The 21,033-nt window shown below is 39.3% G+C and overlaps 1 protein-coding gene across 17 annotated transcripts in view; it reads right to left on the bottom strand.

The window, feature by feature from the left end:
- Window positions 1-21,033, bottom strand: part of Kmt2c (lysine methyltransferase 2C) — a 297,069-nt gene that overhangs the window by 187,715 nt on the left and 88,321 nt on the right. For 14 of the 17 annotated variants that reach the window (XM_029570484.1, XM_029570494.1, XM_029570489.1 and 11 more), the window contains exons 3-6: window positions 15,995-16,136; window positions 8,830-9,027; window positions 4,684-4,832; window positions 3,487-3,596 (exon numbers count right to left, since the gene is read on the bottom strand). In XM_029570484.1, the coding sequence (XP_029426344.1) occupies window positions 3,487-3,596; window positions 4,684-4,832; window positions 8,830-9,027; window positions 15,995-16,136 (599 nt within the window). The remainder of the gene's footprint in view (window positions 1-3,486; window positions 3,597-4,683; window positions 4,833-8,829; window positions 9,028-15,994; window positions 16,137-21,033) is intronic. The other 3 variants (XM_029570486.1, XM_008847253.2, XM_029570492.1) reach the window with 2 other exon arrangements.

A 21,033-nucleotide genomic window follows, 5' to 3' on the forward strand; every position in this document is an offset into this window, starting at 1 on the left:
TTTGAGCACTCTGGACCTAATCTCTCAGGTTGTTTGGTTTATTTTCTAATGTACTGAAGAACTGCCAACTAGTTAAGATCCGTCTTACTTCTCTACAACTCCTTACACGTTAATTTTGTTTTAAATATTTTTCTGGAAAAACAAACAAACAAACAAACAAACAAACTGGATGCAGCTATTTTAATGATTATCAGTGGAGGACTAATCTACTTCCTGGTTTACGTGGAAGTAATACACTACCATCAGGACTTAGCATAAAGCTAGTGACAAAAGCTAGGCATAGTGGAGCACACCTTTATTCCCAATCCCTGGGAGGCAGAGGCAGGCAGATCTCTGTGAGATCAAGGCCAGCCTGGTCTACACAGCAAGTTTCAGGCCAGCTGGGGCTACAAGGAGACCCTGTCTCAAAAGATTTTTTTAAAAACAGCTAGCTACAGTGACAAGACAGACAGAATGACATTATCGCAGGCACATCAAAGTATACAAATATAAAATAACCTGAAGAGTGGCTGGAGAGACACCTCAGCAATTAAGAGCACTAGCTGCTCTTGCAAAAGACTGGGGTTCAAATCCCAGCAGCCACATGGTGGCTAACAACTGTACATAACACCAGTTCCAGGGGATCCGACGCCCTCTTCTGACCTCCACAGGCATTGCACAACATGGGAGCACTTACATACATGCAAGTAATACACTCATACACATAAAATAAAATAAATAACCTGAAGAAATCCATTCATAAGTGAACATTTACTGCATTAGAAGTTTGATGCCTTACTTCAGTAAAATGTCTAGTAAACAACTGGCTCTCCACATGTGAAAACTTGAAATTGGATCTCTATGCCACACAAAGCACAAAAATCCATTTTAATACATAAGGACATCTACTCCCAGGCCTGGCCACCTTGGGATCCACATGGAAGAAGAAAACCAACTCCTCCAAGTTGTCCTCTGACCACCACATGTACAACATGGCATGCAAATCCACACACATGCACACACACTAATAATAAAATTTTTGAGATGGCCATGAGTTTATATTGATCTTCTCATTCTAGCATACCAAAAGTTTCACTTTAACCCTTATTCATTGCCTGTGATTCTTTCACTGTCAGAGATGATGATGCTCGCCATCAGTCATAACCTAGCCATCTATGTCTGTGCTAAACAATTATCTACAATGCATCATACTACTGGAATTTTGATAACATACACAATTAAATGTAATTTCAAATTTCCAAAACAAGCACTCGGATTCTTTTTCCATAAGGGCAGGTAGGGACGGAGGGTCAAAACCAGGGACTCCGGTATACTAGGGAAGCATTCTGCAATTGAACTTTAATACCAGCACCTTTTTTACTTTTAATTTTGAAATAGATTCTTTTAAGAATTACTTACAATGTAATTTGATCATGTTCAGACCTCTTCTCCCATTTCTACCCTCAACCTCATGTCCGCTAATTTTTTTTTTTAATTTTATGTGTATAGGTGCATTGCCTGCATGTATGTGAGCACACCCGTGTCATGCAATGCCATGGACGTCAGAAGAGGGCGTCAGATTCCCCTGGAACTGAAATTAAGGGCAGTTTATAGCCACCATGTGGGTGCTGGGAATCGAACCCGGGTCCCTCTGCAAGAGCAGTCAGTGCTCTTAACTGCTGAGCCATCTCTCCAGCCCCTCTATTATTTTTTTAAGGCCTATGGAATCTTAATTTGTGTTCCCCAAATGCTTTTTAGGGTGTTGAGTCCATCTCCTGAAGCCTAATCAACCTGAGAGTCGTAACGTTAAAGAAATCTGGCTCTCTCTCACCCATCAGCAATCAACTGCCAATAGTTCCTAAGCTAAGACTCTACCTACTGGATTTTTGTCTGACCTGGGTTTTTGCCAGTCTCGTGCATGCTATAGTCATCAATCTTACCCAGCTGTGGACCTTGGAAGCTACAATAACAACTGACGTTATAAGACATGCACACTAGTGCAATAGTGGCACAAATGTTATGAGAATAACCAACCACTTTCTCATTGGATTTAAGGCCCATTCAGCAAGATAGAGCCTGTGTCTGGCACTGTTATCAGGTCAAGAACTTGTGGCTAGACAGTCAAAGGCTATAGAAGAGAGTTTACTACTAATATTCAGCTAAATGGACATAGTATTAAACCACATCCTAATGACTAAGTTAGACCCAGAGATTAATGAATCTCTCGGCTCTCATCAGAGAAAGTTGTTTGGGTGATTAACAGAGACCCATAACTGGTCAATGTGCAGAGAACAAGGGGCTGCAGAGTGCTCAGCCCTAACTAAAACACCTGTATCACACCCTCTTCTCCCAAGGTTCAGAGATCATTGTGGAAGAAGGGAAGGAAAGACTGTAAGAGCCAGAAGTCATAGATGATCACAACAGTGCAATTGCACATACGATCCCAGAGTGCTCTTGAACTCAGTCTGCAGCCAAGCTACCCTTGAATTTGTTATCCTCCTACCTTAGCCTCCTGAGGAAATGAACTACAGGTCTGTGTCATCAGGCCTGCACCGACTTGACTATTCAATGATATGAATTAGGTCATTTGCTATGTGATAATCTGAGTAAAGCAAATAGTACAATAACCTATATTCTACTTCTTAAAAACACATAAAATTTCTAGTTTTCATTTCCTTTTTGAAGAGCTGTCACTTCTCCCAATTTTATTTATAGATAACAGGCAGGATCACATCACAGTTTGCTGCCTTCACAGATGGGAGGTGACTGCTGCATTTATTTATGATCATTTAAAAGGACATGAACCCAATAGGGAAAGATTTGAAAAATGACAGACCATGCTCATATTACTTTGGGATAATACTAAAAAACATTATCTGAACTGACAAGTGGGCTGAAAAAGTATATTCAACAATGTTGAATACTAAACATGCTTCATCCATGTTGTGCATGAAAATCCTGTGCATTATTTTAAATCTTTAACAATAGCTTTATCTTCAAAAGCAACCACATGAATGTGTAAGTGTACTTAGTAATTCACATTTCTAGAAATGATAATTTCTGATTTAAATGTGAACTATTTTAGGCAGAGGCAGAGGGATCAGAATTTCAAGGTCATGCTCCACTGTATATTAAGCTTAAGATCACCCTGGGGTACATGAGAGCCTACATTAAAACAAGACAAAGCTGGCTGTGATGCCGCACTTCTTTAATCCCAGCCCAAGGGAGGCAGAGGCACATAGATCTCTGAGTTCAAGGCTAGCCTGGTCTACACAGTGAGTTGCTGCTGTTGCAGAGGGCCCAGGGTCAGTTCCCAGTACCCACATGGCGGCTAATAACCATCCATACCTCCAGCTCTAGGGGATTTGACGTCCTCTTCGGACCTCCAAAGGTATTGCACAACATAGATGTACTGATATACTTTCAGGCAAGACACTCAGGACACATAAAATTAAATAAATAATATAAAAATAAGTAAATGAAATCTAAAAATATTTCTCTACTCACTTCTGTGCTCCCTGAGACAACAGCTTTGTCCACGTTCACTAATAAGGGTTCTTCCAATTGGCATACTCCCAGTGACCATTCTACACATCGATGATGAGCCCAGCAAGTGCCTAATGTGGAAAAAGGAACAACTTAATGAACACTGAAAATATTAACGCAAGCTATACATGGTGTTCATGGCTGCAATCTCAGCACTCAGGAAGCTGAGATGGGTGGATCAGTTCAAGACCAGATTGGGCCATACAGTGAGTTCCAGGTTAGCCCAGCTGTACAAGACTGTCTCAAAAAACAAAAACGAACACACAAAAAACAAATTAATGAAGACAAAACTAAAAAATTAACTGATATGTAACTCTATAACATCCTATTTGCAAAGCCATTAAAGTAGCCTTTCTCAAACTGAGCCAGACAGTGGTGGCAGCATCAGTATCAACATTTTAGGAATGCAGAATCATAGGGCACAACCAAGGCCCACTAAATCAGAACTCTTATGCTGTAACCCAATACTCTTTAACAAGGCTTCTGGGTGATTCCGATAAACACAAAAAGTGATGATTTCTTCCACAAGCAAAATTCATTTTTAGTTATTTTAAACACTATGTTTTATTTAGCATCTTTATATAAAATGAAAAGGATATTATTTACTACTTAGCTGATGACAAGGAGATATGAAAGATTAACAGGCTCTACAATTTTATTTCTTTCAGTCCCAAGCAAGAGCACCTATCTGTCTAAATTCTCCATTAAACAGCACTTGACCTACTACCAACATCAGTGTGACTACAGCAAGAGAAAGACTTGAATTCCCAACATAGCCTATGAGCAGCTATGCCATTATAATGAGGAAACCCCCAAAGCAAAGGCCTCTGTACTTTACTCCCACAGGTAAAATTCCCAGCCTGCAATGCTCCCTAAATTTTCACATAGCCTTTGAAAGTTTTCCCTAGATCAACTGTCAATTCATAACATTGGTATCAGCAAATGTGATTATTTATAAAAGCATCAAGCACAGTATTGGTGCTGTGTACACTTAATTAGCATAATTAGACAATTAAATGGCTAGTCAAGCATACTCAATAACGATACTGTTTATAATATGATCCTATTTCTATACTAAAAGATTTTACCATTTAATAAGCAACAAAATGTAAATGCTTCCAAATGGAGTGAAAGCTGTTACTGAAGACCATACCCTACCTGTGGGATCAAATAAGGCTTGGACATCAATGGCATCTGGAAGGCCAACCAGACTGAGTTCATCCCATAATTTACCAGCCTGGTCATCAGAAGACGTCTGAGTGCTTACATTTACACAAGAGACTACATTCTGCTGAGGAGATCGTTCTCTGAAATGAAATTAAATAAGATAAAAGGCTGTGAAAATAATAGAAAATCATTTCATTTTATAACAATTTGAGTATAAAAGTTTGTTCAATCAGTTTTAATTGTCAGGTACGAAACAGTACTAAATTTATAAAAATTCGTCTCTTCTTATTAGTCACATATTGGAGTGTCATATTATTTCATGTAAGCAATAGCAAAGACTCTCCAAGCCATAGGAAATATCACAAGTACAACTGCAACTGATTTTTTCCGTTCCTAAATATAATTTTTTTAAAGAACTAACACATTCTATTCAGGAAACATATTTTAACACATAAAATGAAAATCTTTTGCCGTTACTTTTTTTTTTTTTTTGGTCTTTTTGAGACAGGGTCTTTGTGTAGCCCCAGCTGGCCCAGATTCGCTATGTAGACCAGGCTGGCCTTGAACTCACAGAGATCAGCCTGCCTCTGCCCCCCCAGTGCTGGGATTAATAGCAGGTGCCATCGTGCCCGGCTGCCCTTACTTTTAAACACTTAAAAAACATGAGAGAATTTTAATGTACTTTATCTTAACAGAGAATTGCCACAGAGAGAGAACAGCTAATTTTATTTAAAGACAGGCTATTTTCCAGAGAAAATAAAAAGCCTCTGTAAAAAGGGAGGCAAGGGAAGTGAAAACCTGAGCCGTTGCTTTCCTATGGCCCCCCTGGCAAACGTTAAGAGCTGGTCTGTGGCATTTAAGGCTGGACCTTAAAAATCAAATGTAAACACCAAAGCAAAAGAAACAGTAAAGTCACAGGGAATATGAAAGGCGGACTAATAGCTAAAAGAATGTTGAAGGATTTGTTGTCCAGGTGGAGATGTGGGGCTTGCAAGCTCTAATAATAATGCCTTGGCTATTATTTTAGATCATTCAGAAATAGACAATTATTTTGCTCGATTTAAATATGGGAAATAAGATGACTATCACTAAAATTTAAATCTCCTAATATACTTAAGCTCATGAAATTCTGCATTAAATCACTATTGAATATAGATTACAACTCACTACATTTAAGTATGCTGGTTATTTATCATAAATCCTATTAAAAGAAAATCAACACCAGGGTACTAAAATTTTTTATGCCTGCAATCATTGAAAGAAAAAAATTATTAATGTATTTCAATAAGTGCATTTAAATATTGAAACATTAAAATAATCTGTAATTTTTTTTATATTTAAAATTTAAAAATACATAATTCTCATTTTCAAAAATGCCCAAAGAAAAATAATGAATTATTTCCTATAATCTCCATTTCTACAAATGTACTCCTCATTACTAACCACTGTTATTTTATTGGGAGATATAAATAGTTCATCCATTAAACACTAGTTATTATTTAACATATTTTAATGGAAAAGAGAAATGTAAAATCCCATGGGATGACTTAATAGCCTATTGCAAATCAGCTCCTAACCAAAAGCTTAATCAAATACAACCTTTGGGTTTGAGAGAGGTTTGTATGTGCACAATGTCAAATCTAAGGACAACAGCAGTCCAGTTTAGGGATGATTATCCAGAGAAACCAGGAGAAACACTCACACATCTCAGGCTGTAAAGCAAAATCCAGCGGGAAAAGAACCTCTGACCATGCATACTTACCTCAACAAGATGGAAACCACTACAAAAACTATTTTCAAGCTGGATGTGGTGGCACACGCCTTTTGGGAGGCAGAGGCAGGCAGATCTCTCTGAGTTCCAGGCCAGCCTGGTCTACATAGTGAGTTCCAGGCCAGCTGGGGTTGCAGGGAGACCCTGTGTCAAGACACACACACACACACACACACACACAACTTTTGGCTAGGCATGATGGTGCACACCTTTAATCCCAGCACTTGGGAGGCAGATGGATCTCTGTGAGATCGAGGCCAGCCTGGTCTACGATCGAGGCCAGCCTGGTCTACACAGTGAGTTCTAGGCCAGCTGGAGCTACATAGAAACCCTGTCTCAAAGACAAAAAAGACCAAAAATAAACAAATAAAAAATAGCACTAGCTGTTCTTGCAGAGGACCAGGGTTCAATTCCCAACACCCACATGGCAGCTAACAACTGTCTGTAACTCCAGTTCTAGGGGATCCAATGTCCTCTTATGACCTCCATGGGTGCATTTACATGCAGGTAATACACTCACTCACATAAAATAAAACACTTTTGTTAAAAAATATTAAACCCAGGAATGGTTGTGCACACCTTTAATCACAGCACTAGGGGGAAGCAGAAATAGGCAGATCTCTCCGGTTGGAGTCCTAGTCTAAAGAACAAGTTTCAGGCCAGCCAGGGCTACATAGTAAGACCGTGTCTCAACAAAACAAAACAAAACAAAACAAAACAAAAACATTTTTTAAAAAGTAATTAGCTATTCATATTTCATTAGTAACTGTATTTTGCAAATATTCAAAATCACCATTACATCTGCCACTATAAGGTTGTCAAACATTCTGAGTACACATTAATGAACCATGTATTATTATTTAATAAACTTGGTAAGCACTAATTGTATACAACAACTTTCATTAAACTACAGCTTTTTTTTTTTTTTTTGAGACAGGGTCTCCCTGTAGCCCCAGCTGTCCTGGAACTCACTATGTAGACCAGGCTGGCCTTTAACTCACAGAGATCCGCCTGCCTCTGCCTCCCGAGTGCTGGGATTAAAGGTGTGCGCCACCACAACTGGCCTAACTACAGCTATTTTTATACAATTATCTGAGCTCATAAAGTTTTCATTAACAATTAATGAAAAACCTCATAAAATAAGTAAATGAAACTCAACCCCATTTTCCATGAAAAAATATTTTGTAATTGACATTACTCAAGTCAGAACACAAGATATAAGTACAGCCTAACAAAGTCCATTGTGCTTGCTAATTGCTGATGGACATTATAAGACTGCTGAACATCTGACACATTTCACTAACATGTGAGCACTCAACTAATAACAAAACAAGGCTCTTAAACAGGGCCCATAGCTTCAATCTCAGAAGATGTGACTACAAACAGTGCTTCCAAGCTTCCTTAAACTGCTCATGAAAGCCAGAAGAGGGCATCAGACACCGCGGAGCTAGAGGTGTTAGAGGTAGAAGGGACATGGGTGCTGGGAATCAACTCCAGTCTTCTGCAAGAGAAGTAAACACTTTTAACTGCTACACCATATCCTAGCCCCCAAGGCTAAATTAATTTTAACTTTTCTCAACTGAAGGAACTTCTATTCCTTAACTAGTAAGTCCACATATTAAGATGACCATAATACACAACCTGTAAAAGGTATTTTAAAAGCACATTCCACAAGAATTAGGTAGCAACGATGTGTCCATGAATAAAGACTATATATAAAACTATATAACTATATATATACAGTTATACACAAATTTTTAATAGTATCGTCTACAGCAGGAAAAGGAAAGAGGAAAGTAAAGAAGGAAAGGTAACTATGTTGTAAGAGTTTATAAGCTAGCTCAACATTCTCTGAAATATATGCATTAGTAAGTTGAGAATGAAAAATGAATGAATGAATGAATGAATGAATGAGTGAGTGAGTGAATGAATGAATGAATGAATGAACGAACGGATGGAGTGAACAACATGAATGAGGCAAAGAATTCTGGGTTCACTATTATGCAACATTCTAACAAATAAAAGCCTGTTGAGAAGGAAAGAACTTCCTTGATATGGTGCATCTTCTTTCCACTAGAAATTCCAGAAACACCCTCCCAGTTTACATTATGTCCTTCAAATTTTCTTCCACAAGTTAACATTTGTCATCACACTAATTCCTGTAACAAACTTTTTTCAAGTAAGGAAGCAGTTCTGAGAAAAGGATTGCCTGTTGGGTTGGTGGTAAAACACAAAGCACTGCAGGATTGTGGAAAACACAAACGCTGTTCAACAGTAACAACCCCACTGTAAAGTCATCACACTGCAAAGAAAGTAAGTTACATATAAGCTTTATACATCAACAATTTAAATAAAAAACTGCTTACTTCCTCTGTCCTCTTTGCTTCCGTGGAGCTGAGTTCTGCGTTTTCTCATAGGTCCTGCTGCTGTTTTCATCCATATCCTTGTTACAAGATTGGTTTTTCCAAGCTAAGGTAAGTCCAGGTGTTACTCTGAATTGTTTTAAGTCTCCTTGTCCTAAGGAACTTTTCTCCCCACAGTAACAAAAAGCACAGAGCTGTTCACTAGTAAAAACGAAAAATGAGGAAGACAGAAGGAAAAAAGTAACTTTATGTAATGACGATAAGTAACAGACAATGTGATAATTCAGTTTTAAAATTATATCATTAGTCTAAGCTATTATGTTTTGAAAGTACTTTCCATAGTCTATATTGTGATTATACCATGAGAACAACTACATTAAATAACAATTATATATTTTCAAATCTACTCTTCTATAGCATGATTTATTTTTTTATATCTAAGCATCTGTCTGTCATGAGTACTCAGGTGTCTGTGGAGACAAAGAGGATACCCAGAATTGGGATTAACTTGGGTCCTCTGCAAGTGGTTACGCTGCCTCTCATAACCACTAAGGCAGCTTTCCAGCCCCTATAAACTGATTCGTATTATTCATTACTTATTAGTGCTGGGGATCAAACCCAGAGTTTCACCCATGTGATATGCAAATGCTGTAGCACTTAGCTATAACCCAAACCCAGCATGACTTGTGCATATGTGTCTGTGTGTATGTACGTGTGTGATTAGCATGTGTCTGCCACAGAACACATATAGAAGTCAGAAGACAACCTGGGATGTTTGTCCTCACTTTCTACCTTGTTGCCTACAGAATTTCTCATCTTCTTTTCTCCTTCACCCATCCATCAGCCACCTGTCCACCAGCCCCCCGCCCCTGTGTGTATGGCCAGGCTAGCTGCCCACAATCTTCCAGAGATTCTCCTGTCTCCACCTCCCATCTCCCCCATACTGGGAGTAGAATTTTGTGCTAACACATCCAGTTTGATGTGAACTCTGGGAAATAAAACTTGGGTCCTCACACTTGCATGGCAAGTGCTTTACCCAATGAGTGAACCATCAACAAATCAAAAACAGGTGTGTGCCCAGCTAAGTGGCACAGGCCTTTAATTCCAGTACCTGGAAGTCAGAGACAGGCGGATCTCTGTAAATCAAGGCCATCCTGGTCTACATAGTGAGGTTCAGGCTAGTTGGGGCTGCAGAAAGACCTCATCTCAAAAGAAAACCAAGAAAAAAAAACAAACAACTTCTGTAATTAGGAATATGGATTTTAGGGGGGGAAACTACTGAAAATCCAAGTATTAAAAACAACAAAGACAGTAAAACAAAGGATGGAAAAGAGGATAAAATTTGACAACAACATGGTTGGGCTCTGTATATTTAACGATTTTATAAACATTGCTTATATATGATATATGTACCACACAGCTACATATATGGAGAAATATAAAGCAAGCTTTTTAATAAGTTCCTTAGTTTGGTAGTTGATGGATTTGAGAACTTGGGGGACTAGGTGGGTTGAACAGTAAGGAAAAGCCTTCATGGCTTGACGCCATTTCACAGGAAGATAGCAAAGACTGATGACACCATGCGTCTGTCAGGACCAACAAAACTGTGCCCCATGAAGACTGAGCCCTACTGTGAACTAGGAACTTCAGTTTAAAACCAGGCATATGCCTTTAATTCCAGTACGCAGGAAGAAGAGACAGGCAAGATCTCTATGAGATCTAGGCCAGCCTGGTCTACACAGCGAGTTCCAGGGGCTACACGATGAGACCCTGTTGTTGATGATGATGATGATGAAGATGATGACTATGACAAATAATGAACTTCAGTTTATAAATAATGTATACTGATATGTCAACTGTGACAAACGCACCACACTAATACATTATCAGGGATGAGGAGAATGTGGAAACAGGAATATGCTGTACTACTTGCTGAAATTTTAAAAAATAAAAATAAAAACCAGGGTCTGGAGAGATGGCTTTGTGGATAAGAGCACTGGTTGCTCTTGCAGAATAGGATTGAGTTCCCACATGTGGCAAAACAATAGTCAGTAACTCCAATTCCAGGACAATCCGACACATCCTTCAGGCACTTACACTTATGCAGACCAAAAAAAAAAAAAAAACATAAAATAAATCAAAAAAAAATTTAATTAAAAAAATGGTTCTAAAAGGTAAAGTTTATTAACTTTAGAAAGAAACCATTAAGGCAGGGCATGGTAACAAATGCCTTTAGTCCCAATCCTCAGGAGGCAGAGGTAGGTAGATGGATCTCTGTAAGTTCAAGGCCAACCTGGTCTACATAGTGAGAACCTAACTAGGGAGGGAGGGAGGGAGGGAGGGACGGACGGACGGAGGGACGGGGGGATGGAGGGACGGAGGGAGGGGGAAAAGAACTTTTTAAAAAGTTAAAAGACAATACACATTAAGGAATGTCCACTTAGTACCTTAGGGGAACCTAAAGGAACTGCTCCTTTTTCATATTCTCCCTATGATCTTCCTTCCTGGGCATTAAGCACTCCCAGCATTACTTCTATGGCATTTATCCCATGAACTTTCATTGCTAGCTTGCATTAACAGAGCCTAGAAACAATCTAAGCTCTCGAGACACTCTATTCCGTTCTACCAACAGCCAAGATTTCACTTTCTTTTTCGATCATATTAAAATATTCCAAAGGTAGGGGTAGGGATAATTGCATAGTGGGTAAAGCACTTGTCACTCAAATATGAGAACCAGAGTTCAGTCCAGCACCCACGTAAAAACGAGACAGACATGGTGGCCCATCTGTATTCCCAGCACTTGGGAGGCAGACATAGGGGATCTCTAGGGCAAGCAAACTAGATTTGCCCATAAGTGAGCTTTGGGTTCAGAGAGAAACTCTGCCTTAGTAAATAAAATGGAAATCAGGGAAGACACTTGATGTTAATTTCTGGCCTACATAAACAGACAAATAGACAGATGCAGATACATCCATTCACATACACAGCACACATACAAGAATGCATGCATACACGTGTATACGAACCACACCCTCATTTTTAAAAATAAAGTATTCCAAAAGTAGACAATACCAGGCCATGAAAACCTGAAATATTAAAAAAAAAAAAAAAAAAAAATGAATGTCATACAGACAGAATTCTCTGACAACAATGTAGTAAACTCAAAACGAGTAACAAATATATAACTTAAATTCTTCCAAATATTTAGAAACTACAAAGTATGTTGCTAAGACTCTTTTAGTCAAGGTGCAAATCAATGTATGTGGAACATGATCATGATAAAATACAATAAAAACTTTAAGTTGTAGCTAAAGCTCTAACTGGAAAAAAAAAAAAAAAAAAGAAACAGTTTTAAATTTACATAAATACAGGCCCCGGAGAACTGGTGCGGCTGTAAAAGGCTCAGGCTTACTACCAAAGACAGAAATAATCAGAAATTAAAGGATTAGATGTTAATAAACTAAGGTTTCAGTAAAAAGCAGGTTAAAAGTAAACTAGGGCACTCAGAAAACACTCAAAGAAAAAAGAAAACAATAGAAATTAATGAAATAGGCTAAGAATAAAATGACCAAAAGTAACGAAATCTAATTCCTTAAAAATATCTCTGAGAGAAAAAAGGAAATAAACTGCCTAGAATAAGGACTAGAGAGCACTACACAGGCAACAAGATAATGAAATAATAAATGGCGACTCTTGCTGCTCCTGCAACACAATGCCAGAACTCCTAAGCTAAGTAACTATTCCACAGAAATAAGTAAAAGCATCTCAAGCAGGGGTCAAGCATTATCTTGATTTGCTGATGACACAACCTTATGTGTATATAGACATAAAAGCCTAAAGTCAGTTGGGCATGGTAGCACATGCCTGTAGTCCCAGCACTTGGGAGGCAGGGGCAAGCCGATCTCTTTGAGTTCAAGGCCAGCCTGGTCTACACAGAGAGTTCCAGGACAGCTGGGGCTACAGGGAGACCCTGCTTCAAAAAGACACACACACACACACAAAAAAAAAAACCTAAAGTCCCTACCAAAAATCTGTTGGAACTAAAAAGAAAAAGAAAAAGGAAAAAAAAAAAAATCAGTCAAGTTGCAGGACAGAAAATCAACATACAAAAATCAGTAACGCTTCTATATATTAAAAATTTCATATTTGAAAGTTTAGAAGATAAACCCATTTACAATAACAACTAAATAAATACTTAAAATTAACCAGGGAAGTAAAAGACATATACACTTGAAACTATAAGCACTAATGAAAGAAACTGAAGAAACACAAATAAATGGACAGAAATCCCATAATCAGGAAATGGGAAAAAAAAAAAAAAACCTGCAAAAGCCATCCATAATAACCAAGGCCACCTTACAGATTCAATGCAATCCTTATATTCTCTAAAGTCACAAAAAAAGACAAGAAGGAAAAAACAATCTTGACTGTAAAAAAATAAACCTAAAACCTAGGACTAGTAGCACATGCCTGTAACCCTAGCACTCAGGAAGCCAAAGCTGGAGGATCCCAAGGTCCAGGCTACACAGTGGGGCCCAGTAGCAGGGCAGGAAGGGGCTGGAGGGGGATAAAGCTCGAGGCATCATACTCTCTAACTTCAAAACACATTATAGTGATTATAATTTTAAAAAGGCATTGTGTTGCAATAAAAATATGTATCACCAATGAAACAAGATAGAAATCTGAGAAATAACCCTACACATTTATTATCAATCTATGTTTGCCGAACATGCCAAGGGCACACAATAAGGAAATGGCATTCTCTTCAATGATTAATGCTAGAAAACTGGACAGCAAAACTGAGCTTTGTCCCATACCAAATGGAGAATTCAACTCAAATTTGATAAAGACTTAACTGATTTATGACCTGAAACCTGTAAAAGCTTTACTCTTTTATTTTGAAAATATTCAAACCTGGCTGGGTGTGTTAGCACAAGCCTGTGATCCCTGTGCTCAGGAAGCAGAAGCAAGTGGATATCTCTTGAGTTCCAGGCCAGCTTGGTCTAGACAGTGAGTTCGAGGCAAGCCTAGGCTACATAATGTGATCTTGTCTTAAAATTTTTTTGAATTAACATATTTTTTTTCAATCTTCCCAAAACTAACGGGGGAAAATGAGCTATAGTATAACAAATACCTGTATAACCTTTACCTAGATTCACAATGGAGTTAGATATGAGAATTCAAAGACCAGTGTAATAAGCAGGTGGTTAGGGAGGACTCTGAAAAGTAAGTCGTGACGCACAAAACAGCAAGTTCAAAAGCAGACAGAAACGTCATCAGTGGGTGCAGGAGCATTAGAACAGTCAATGAATAACATTAGTGACAACAAGGGCCAGACCATGTTATACAGAAACAGAAAGGTCTTGAAATCATAGACATAATTAAAATATCTCATTTAAATGTAACAGCCATTAAAGACAGCAAAGAACAGACCTGACTTACATTTCAGACTCATTTTTGCCAACTGAATTAGACTATGTAAAGGAAATGAGAAAGAAAGCTTAAAACAATGACTGTGGTCTGTTCAGGATAAAGCTTCAGCTAGGATGGTGGGTGAAATTAAGACAGTAGGAAGCCGTGTGGCTAACTGAATATGAACTATGGAGAAGAGACATATCAAGCATGGACTCCTAAGCAACAAAGTAAATATTGGTATTATTTATTAAAAGGTGGAAGCCAAAAGGAGAAGGAGATCTAGAGCACAGGTAGAGGCAAAGTAGGGTAGTGTGGGACACACTGTGGTTGAGATGTCTAACACACTGCTACATGGATATGCCAACCAGACAGACACAAGTGTCACAGCCTCACTAGAAATGTAAGTACCTAGCTCATGAGGGCACAGCAAGATTTACAGATGTCAGACTGCATGCACTTTCCTGGGGATTAAAGGAAGGCAAAAATATACAAGATATTGAACTTCAACAATACAAAGGTGAAGAGTCTTCACAAGATTCAACATAGACTAAAATGAGGAAGTGAGCCAAAAGCAAAACAAAGTAGTTCAAGAGGATGAGACTATTCATTTAGCCAAGTCTTCTAAACAGATCCCCCAAAACACAAGACTTGAAAGCTGAACTATATGATAGTAAAGCTGGCTAGGGTCTGTTCTTGGGTTCTCTGCTTCACCAAGTAAAGAATTCTTTGTTGTTGCTGTTGTTTGCAGTTACAGCACACAGACAAGGTTTACTGAAGAAAAGCAACACTCCACTCAGCAAAGAGGCAGATGCCTCTCAAGAGGAGGAGATATAAAGCTGGAGCATCATTTACCCCCCTGGAAAGTCAAGGCTATAGGGAAGGGAGTGGGACAGGACAGTTCCCCTTTCCCCTTTCAGATTGAACAGGGCAGGATGTGTGCTCTTGGTAGGATGTTTATTCATATGAAAGCAGGAATCTGATTGGGTAGAATAAGGACAGGAAATTTGAAATTTCAGCCAGAGGGAGCCCACCAACTAGGGGGGTGGGGGTGGGGAACAAAAGGGTCAGTTCTCAACAAGAACCCAGAAGTGGGGCGTTTTGGATAGAAGTGAGAGCAAAGGGAACACGGCTAAAGCATTCTGGGGGCCTTTTCTATCTGGGGCCCCATGTTTCTTTTAAAAAACTACTGCATTATTTCTTTATTTACTGTGTGAATGCTCACGTCATAGTCAGAGGATATCCCACAGGAGTTAGTTCTCTCCTTTGGCCATGTGGCTGTTGGAAAATCAAATCCAGGTCAACAGGCTTGCTAGCAAGCACCTTATGAATTCAGCCATCTCACCAGTTCCCCGCCCCCTTTATCTTATATTCCATTTTTATTTATTTTGTGAGCATGTGGGAATGCATCTTTAATTCTTAAAGAATGGAGAGAGGGAAAGAAACAGGCATATTAAGTGTATAGGTATCAGAAATTATTTCTTATGTTAAATGCTCTGTCACTTCTTCAGAGTGCTCGTGCTCTGTGCTTACCTGGAGTGATTAGAACAACTCTCTACTATGCTCCTGCTCTGTAACTGCCGAAGTCCACACTTCCTCTATGCCAAAGACACACAGTGTGTCATCCTCAAATTGAAAGCTACTAAGTGGTAAGCTGCATCTAGACGGTGTGCCTGCCTTCCTGCATTCTTTCTAGTCAGTGCGCTACTCCTATTCTCTGCCAATAAACTCCAATCCAGCTCTCTCGTTTTCTAACCTGATTTTGGCTTCTACACCAACAGAGACCAGGGAGTTTGCAGATTCGTCAGACACAGACCGCTGAAGAGCTGGGACTGGCTGTTTGCTGCTGTCCACGTCTGCTTCAGCATCCTCTTCCGCAGATTGTTCTTTGATGTCTGCTTCACAGTAAACAAGAGGACATCAAGAGTCACTTTGTGTTTAAACAAAATGAAAATACACAGCAATGAAAAAGAATCAAACAAATGATAATACCTCACCAATATAGGAAAGTTTGTGGACATAATTAATGTCAGTTTAATCTGCTACTGCAAATCATCAAAATAATGTGAAACTGGTGCCCATATACAACAGACTGTTGGAAGTTTCACACTACTACTAAGTGTTTAGAATCCTACTTTCAGGATTTTAACAGTTGATCTATAAAACAAATATATTTCCATTTTTTTTAAGTTTCTTCATATTTTAAAACTTGAAATTATTGCCTTGAAACAGTCATTACACATTCTGATTACCTGCCGTTCTAAAAGCTAAATGTTTGACAAGATTATTCTTGACTCTGCTGCCTTCTAATACTTCTAATATTCTCCTTAGGGTTCTAACCCAAACTTTATATGGACTTTCTCAGGAGGCAGCCAGCCTAACTGCTGTGAAGCTTTTGAAAACTCTCCACCCATAACATCACTGTTCTCTTTAAATGAAAAGATGTGCACTCTTGTTTTTCACACTGCCCTCTACCCAACGCTCAGGACGCTGCCCTCTACCCAACGCTCAGGACACAATTCCATCCTCTTAAATAGATCTTTGTTTTCTAATTGGCAATTTATTCAGACCTTTCCTACATAGGAAGGAGGGAGAGACAGAGAGGAAAAAAATGTCTAATGGTCTATGGTCATTTCAGCTGATTTCTTTTGACTCCCAAGTAAAAGAAAGTACAGCCCTCTGTATGAAGAACTTATCATCCAGGTTTCATTGAACTCCTCAGGGCATAAGAATCTTTAAATCTACATATGCAGCATTAATTCATCCATAACAATCCCGGATCATATTTTAACTGAACACTAGACATCTGTCTTAGAATCATGAACAACAAATTTCACATGAAACTTCATCTCTCACCTACCTCTCATACCAACACTTCAATCCTATTTCCCTAATTTTATGAGTATCTCTGAAATTCAATATTTTTTATGAACGTATTTGGGGGAAAATGAGTAATTCTAAAAACTATTAATTGGGCAGTCATAAAAATTACAAATAAGTTATATTTGGTGGTGCAAGCCTTAAGTCCCAGCACTTGGAGGACAGATCTCTGTGAATTCAAAGCCTACCTGATCTGCTTAGCAAGCTCCATCCAGGTCAGCCAGGGCTGCCTCAGAAAACAACAACAACAACAACAAAACACCTACAAATAATTGTAAATACTGTCAAAATTAATGATGACATGAAGCAACAACAGATGGTTTGGGTATGCAGTTAAAAAATAGCACTGTCCCTTTTTTAAAATGGAAAAACTGGCCATTGTTTATGGGGCCTATCAATAAAAGTATCCTGTATATCCTAGAGGAAAAAAATCATGTAAAATATCTGGTATTAAATTATGAAGTACATACACATAGATATATATATTCAAAGAGACAAAAGGTAATTTTTACATTAAAACCATACGTTTCTATGTGAAAAAAGATATCATGAACAAATAATGTATATGTACTCCAAAAAGGTAAACAAATCTAGAATGTCAAGAACTCTACAGATGGACAAGGTAAAACACACAGTCCTATAAAAAAAACCCTACAAATCCCATGCATGCCATTCTCCAAGTTTTAAGTGGGCACTTATCTGCTTCAGCCAGAGATCCATTCCCCAACCCTCTGTGCAGCTAAGCACGGTAACTGCATGGCATGAAGAGAAGCAGCTGGGCCATTCCTCCATCACCTAAAGAGATGATTTCTTCTTGGGTAAATTATGTTTCTCTTTCCTATGAACTGAAATGGACCTAAAAACAAACCCAGCTGCAATGGCAGCAATGAGGCAACATTCCAGGGGACAGCACAGATACAAAATGAAAGAAATCTGAGTTCATCACCAACCACACACCATGACACACGTGACTCTTCAGAACGTCTACATGACGGGCAGCAGAGATGGCTCAGGGAACAAAGGACCTTGATGCTCAAGTCTAATGACCCCAGTTCAATCTGCAGAAGCTACGTAACAGTGGAAAGGGAAAACCAACTCTGCAAAGCTATCTGCCTTCCACACAGGTGCCATGCTGCAGGCACAGGCACATGCACACACACTCTTTAAAATGCTACTTGAGAACTTAGCTTTATGTGTACCACTGCCTAAACCCAGGTCCTCTGCAAAAGCAGACAGTGCTCTTAACCGCTAAGCCAACTCTCCAGCCCCATAGAGAGTCTATTCTTACAGTTAAAGGGAAACTGACTGGAAGAGTCTCTCAGCCACCCTCCCAGCTCTCTCTGTCTCTGTTGCCTGCCTCTTCCTTCCCTCTGCCTCTGCATCTGGAGTGCTGGAGTTAAAAGTATAGGCCAGTTAAGAGGTTTTTTGTTTTTTTGGTCTTTTTGAGATAGGGTCTCCCTGTAGCCCCAGCTGGCCTGGAATTCACTATGTAGACCAGGCTGGCCTTGAATTCATAGAGATCCACCTACTTCTGCCCGAGTGCTGGGATTAAAGGCATGTGCCACCATGCCCGTCTTTGTATACTTTTTTAAAAGTGTGACTCTTGCGTTATCATACAAAGAAATGGGTTTCATTTTGGTAACTTGTATACCATATGTATCATTACTTTGTTCTAATTTGTCCTGGCCTCTGCCCCCACTCTGACTGATTCCCTTCCTCCCCCTGGAGTGTCCACTGCTAACTGTGTGCCACATATACTCCATTCCCTTCTGTTTCCAGTCTCCTCTAAGATCTCTTCTTCCTCTCTCATGATATCTTGTCTCTCTATCTCACATACACCCAGGTTTAACAAGTGAGAGAAAATGTGTCACCTGTGAGAGCTGACTCACCTGGCTCTCTCCCCCGTGCCCCTTTCACCCTAGGGTTTTTTTTCCTTATGGCTGAATAAAACGTCATTGTATGCATGTATCACATTTTCTTCATCTTCATCTATTTGTCAGTTGATGGACATCTGTCATGGTTCCATTTCAAAGTTACTGTTAACAGTGCAGTAAATAGGGGCTAGAGAGATGGCACAGTGGTTAAGAGCACTGACTGCTCTTGCGGAGGACCTCGGTTCGATTCCCAGCACCTACGTGGCAGCTAACAACCTTCCATAACTCCAGGTCCAAGGGAATCCAATACCTTCTTCTGACCTGTGTGGGCACTGCCCGACACAGATGTACTTACACACATGCAAGCAATACACTCATACACATAAAAAAAAATAATAAATATTTTTTAATAGTGCGGTAAATAAACATGGATGTGCAAGTATCACTTGGGGGAATTTACTTATCTTTAAGAAATGGAATCAGAGTTGGGCATGGTGGTGCACGCCTTTAGTCCCAGCACTCAGGAGGCAGAGGCAGGCAGATCTCTGGGAGTTCCAGGACAGCTGAGGCTACAGGGAGACCCTGTCTCAAAAAGATCAAAAAAAGAAAAAAAGAAAAGAAAAAGAAATGGAATCAGGGGCTTAAGAGACATCTTAGTGGTTAAGAACACTGACTGCTCTTCCAGAGGACCACTGAGTTCAATCCTAAACGCCCATGTCAGGTGGCTCTCAACTGTAACTCCAGCTCTAGGGAATCTGACGCCCTCTTCTACCTTCCTCAGGCACCTACACTTATGTATACATAACCACACACAAACATATATACATAATTAAAATTTTAAGTCTTTTAGAGGAGGGGCGATCAGGACGGTTCTAACCAACAGTGAGAACAGCAGGGGGGGCTTGGGTCTTCTCTCTTCTCTATTATGGCTGTTGGTACTACCCAGGGTCCTAACCTCAACTTGCCAAAGAAATCACAGAACTGGTAAATTTGGGTTTTCTTTATTTATTGCTCAACTGGATTTTTCTGGTCTGACTTTTTCATTCTTTAACCAGTAAGAAGGAATATTTTAACTGCTTCCTAGGAACCATCAGTTTCAACCACAATACAAAAACAGAATTTAGGAATAGCTATTATATGAACCTATTTTATACTGTCACTCTTCAAATGGTGGAATCAGTGAGATCTTACCATCAAAGTCAAGGCGGGAAAAGTACACGAGCATCTGTGAGTGCCCTCTTTTCCTTGCCCTAGTCTTCAAGGCTTGTCAGAGTTCTGGCAGCAAAATGTAAAACATATAGCTGTGGTTGAAATGATGTGAACTAGACAGCCAACCAATAATCTCACCCAGAACATGTCTGGATGAAAGACTATAATCCCAGCAATAACTGCTGAGATACTCCTGCATCTCCTTACCTACAGACTAACCAAACATATGCACATTTAAACACCAGCTGGTCTTTTCTCTAAAGTAAAAAGTAACCAATCACCCAATTAAATAGTGCAGACTCAGTGGGGCATGGCCCGCCTTTAATCCCAGCACTTGGGAGGCACAGACAGGGGGATCTCTAATGAGTTCAAGGCCAGCCTGGTCTACATAGTGAGGTCCAGACCAGTTGGAACTATAGGGAGACTCTATCTCAAAAAGACAAAAAAAAAAAAAAAAAAGTACAAGCTCATTTAACTGACCATTTGGTAAACTTTTTGCCATTCATAAGGTTTTATTTGTTCAAATTACATGCAGCCCAAAACTGTGGAAACTGTAATAAATTTTATATTAAGATTTTGGGGTAGTTGGGAGCTGGAGAGCTGACTCAGAAGTGCCTACTGTGTAAGAATAAGGGCCTGGGGCTAGAGAAATGAATCAGGGATGAAGAGTACTGCAGTGCTTGCAGAGGACTTAGGTTCAGTTCCTAGCACCCACACAGTGGTTCACAACCATCTGTAAACCAGTTGTAGGAGATATGAAGCCTTCTTTTGGCCTCCACTGGCAACAGGCACAAAAGTGGTACATACATACATACATACACACATATATACA

This window comes from Nannospalax galili, unplaced genomic scaffold, assembly GCF_000622305.1.
Source record: "Nannospalax galili isolate Female #2095 unplaced genomic scaffold, S.galili_v1.0 scaffold302, whole genome shotgun sequence".
NCBI lineage: Eukaryota > Metazoa > Chordata > Mammalia > Rodentia > Spalacidae > Nannospalax > Nannospalax galili.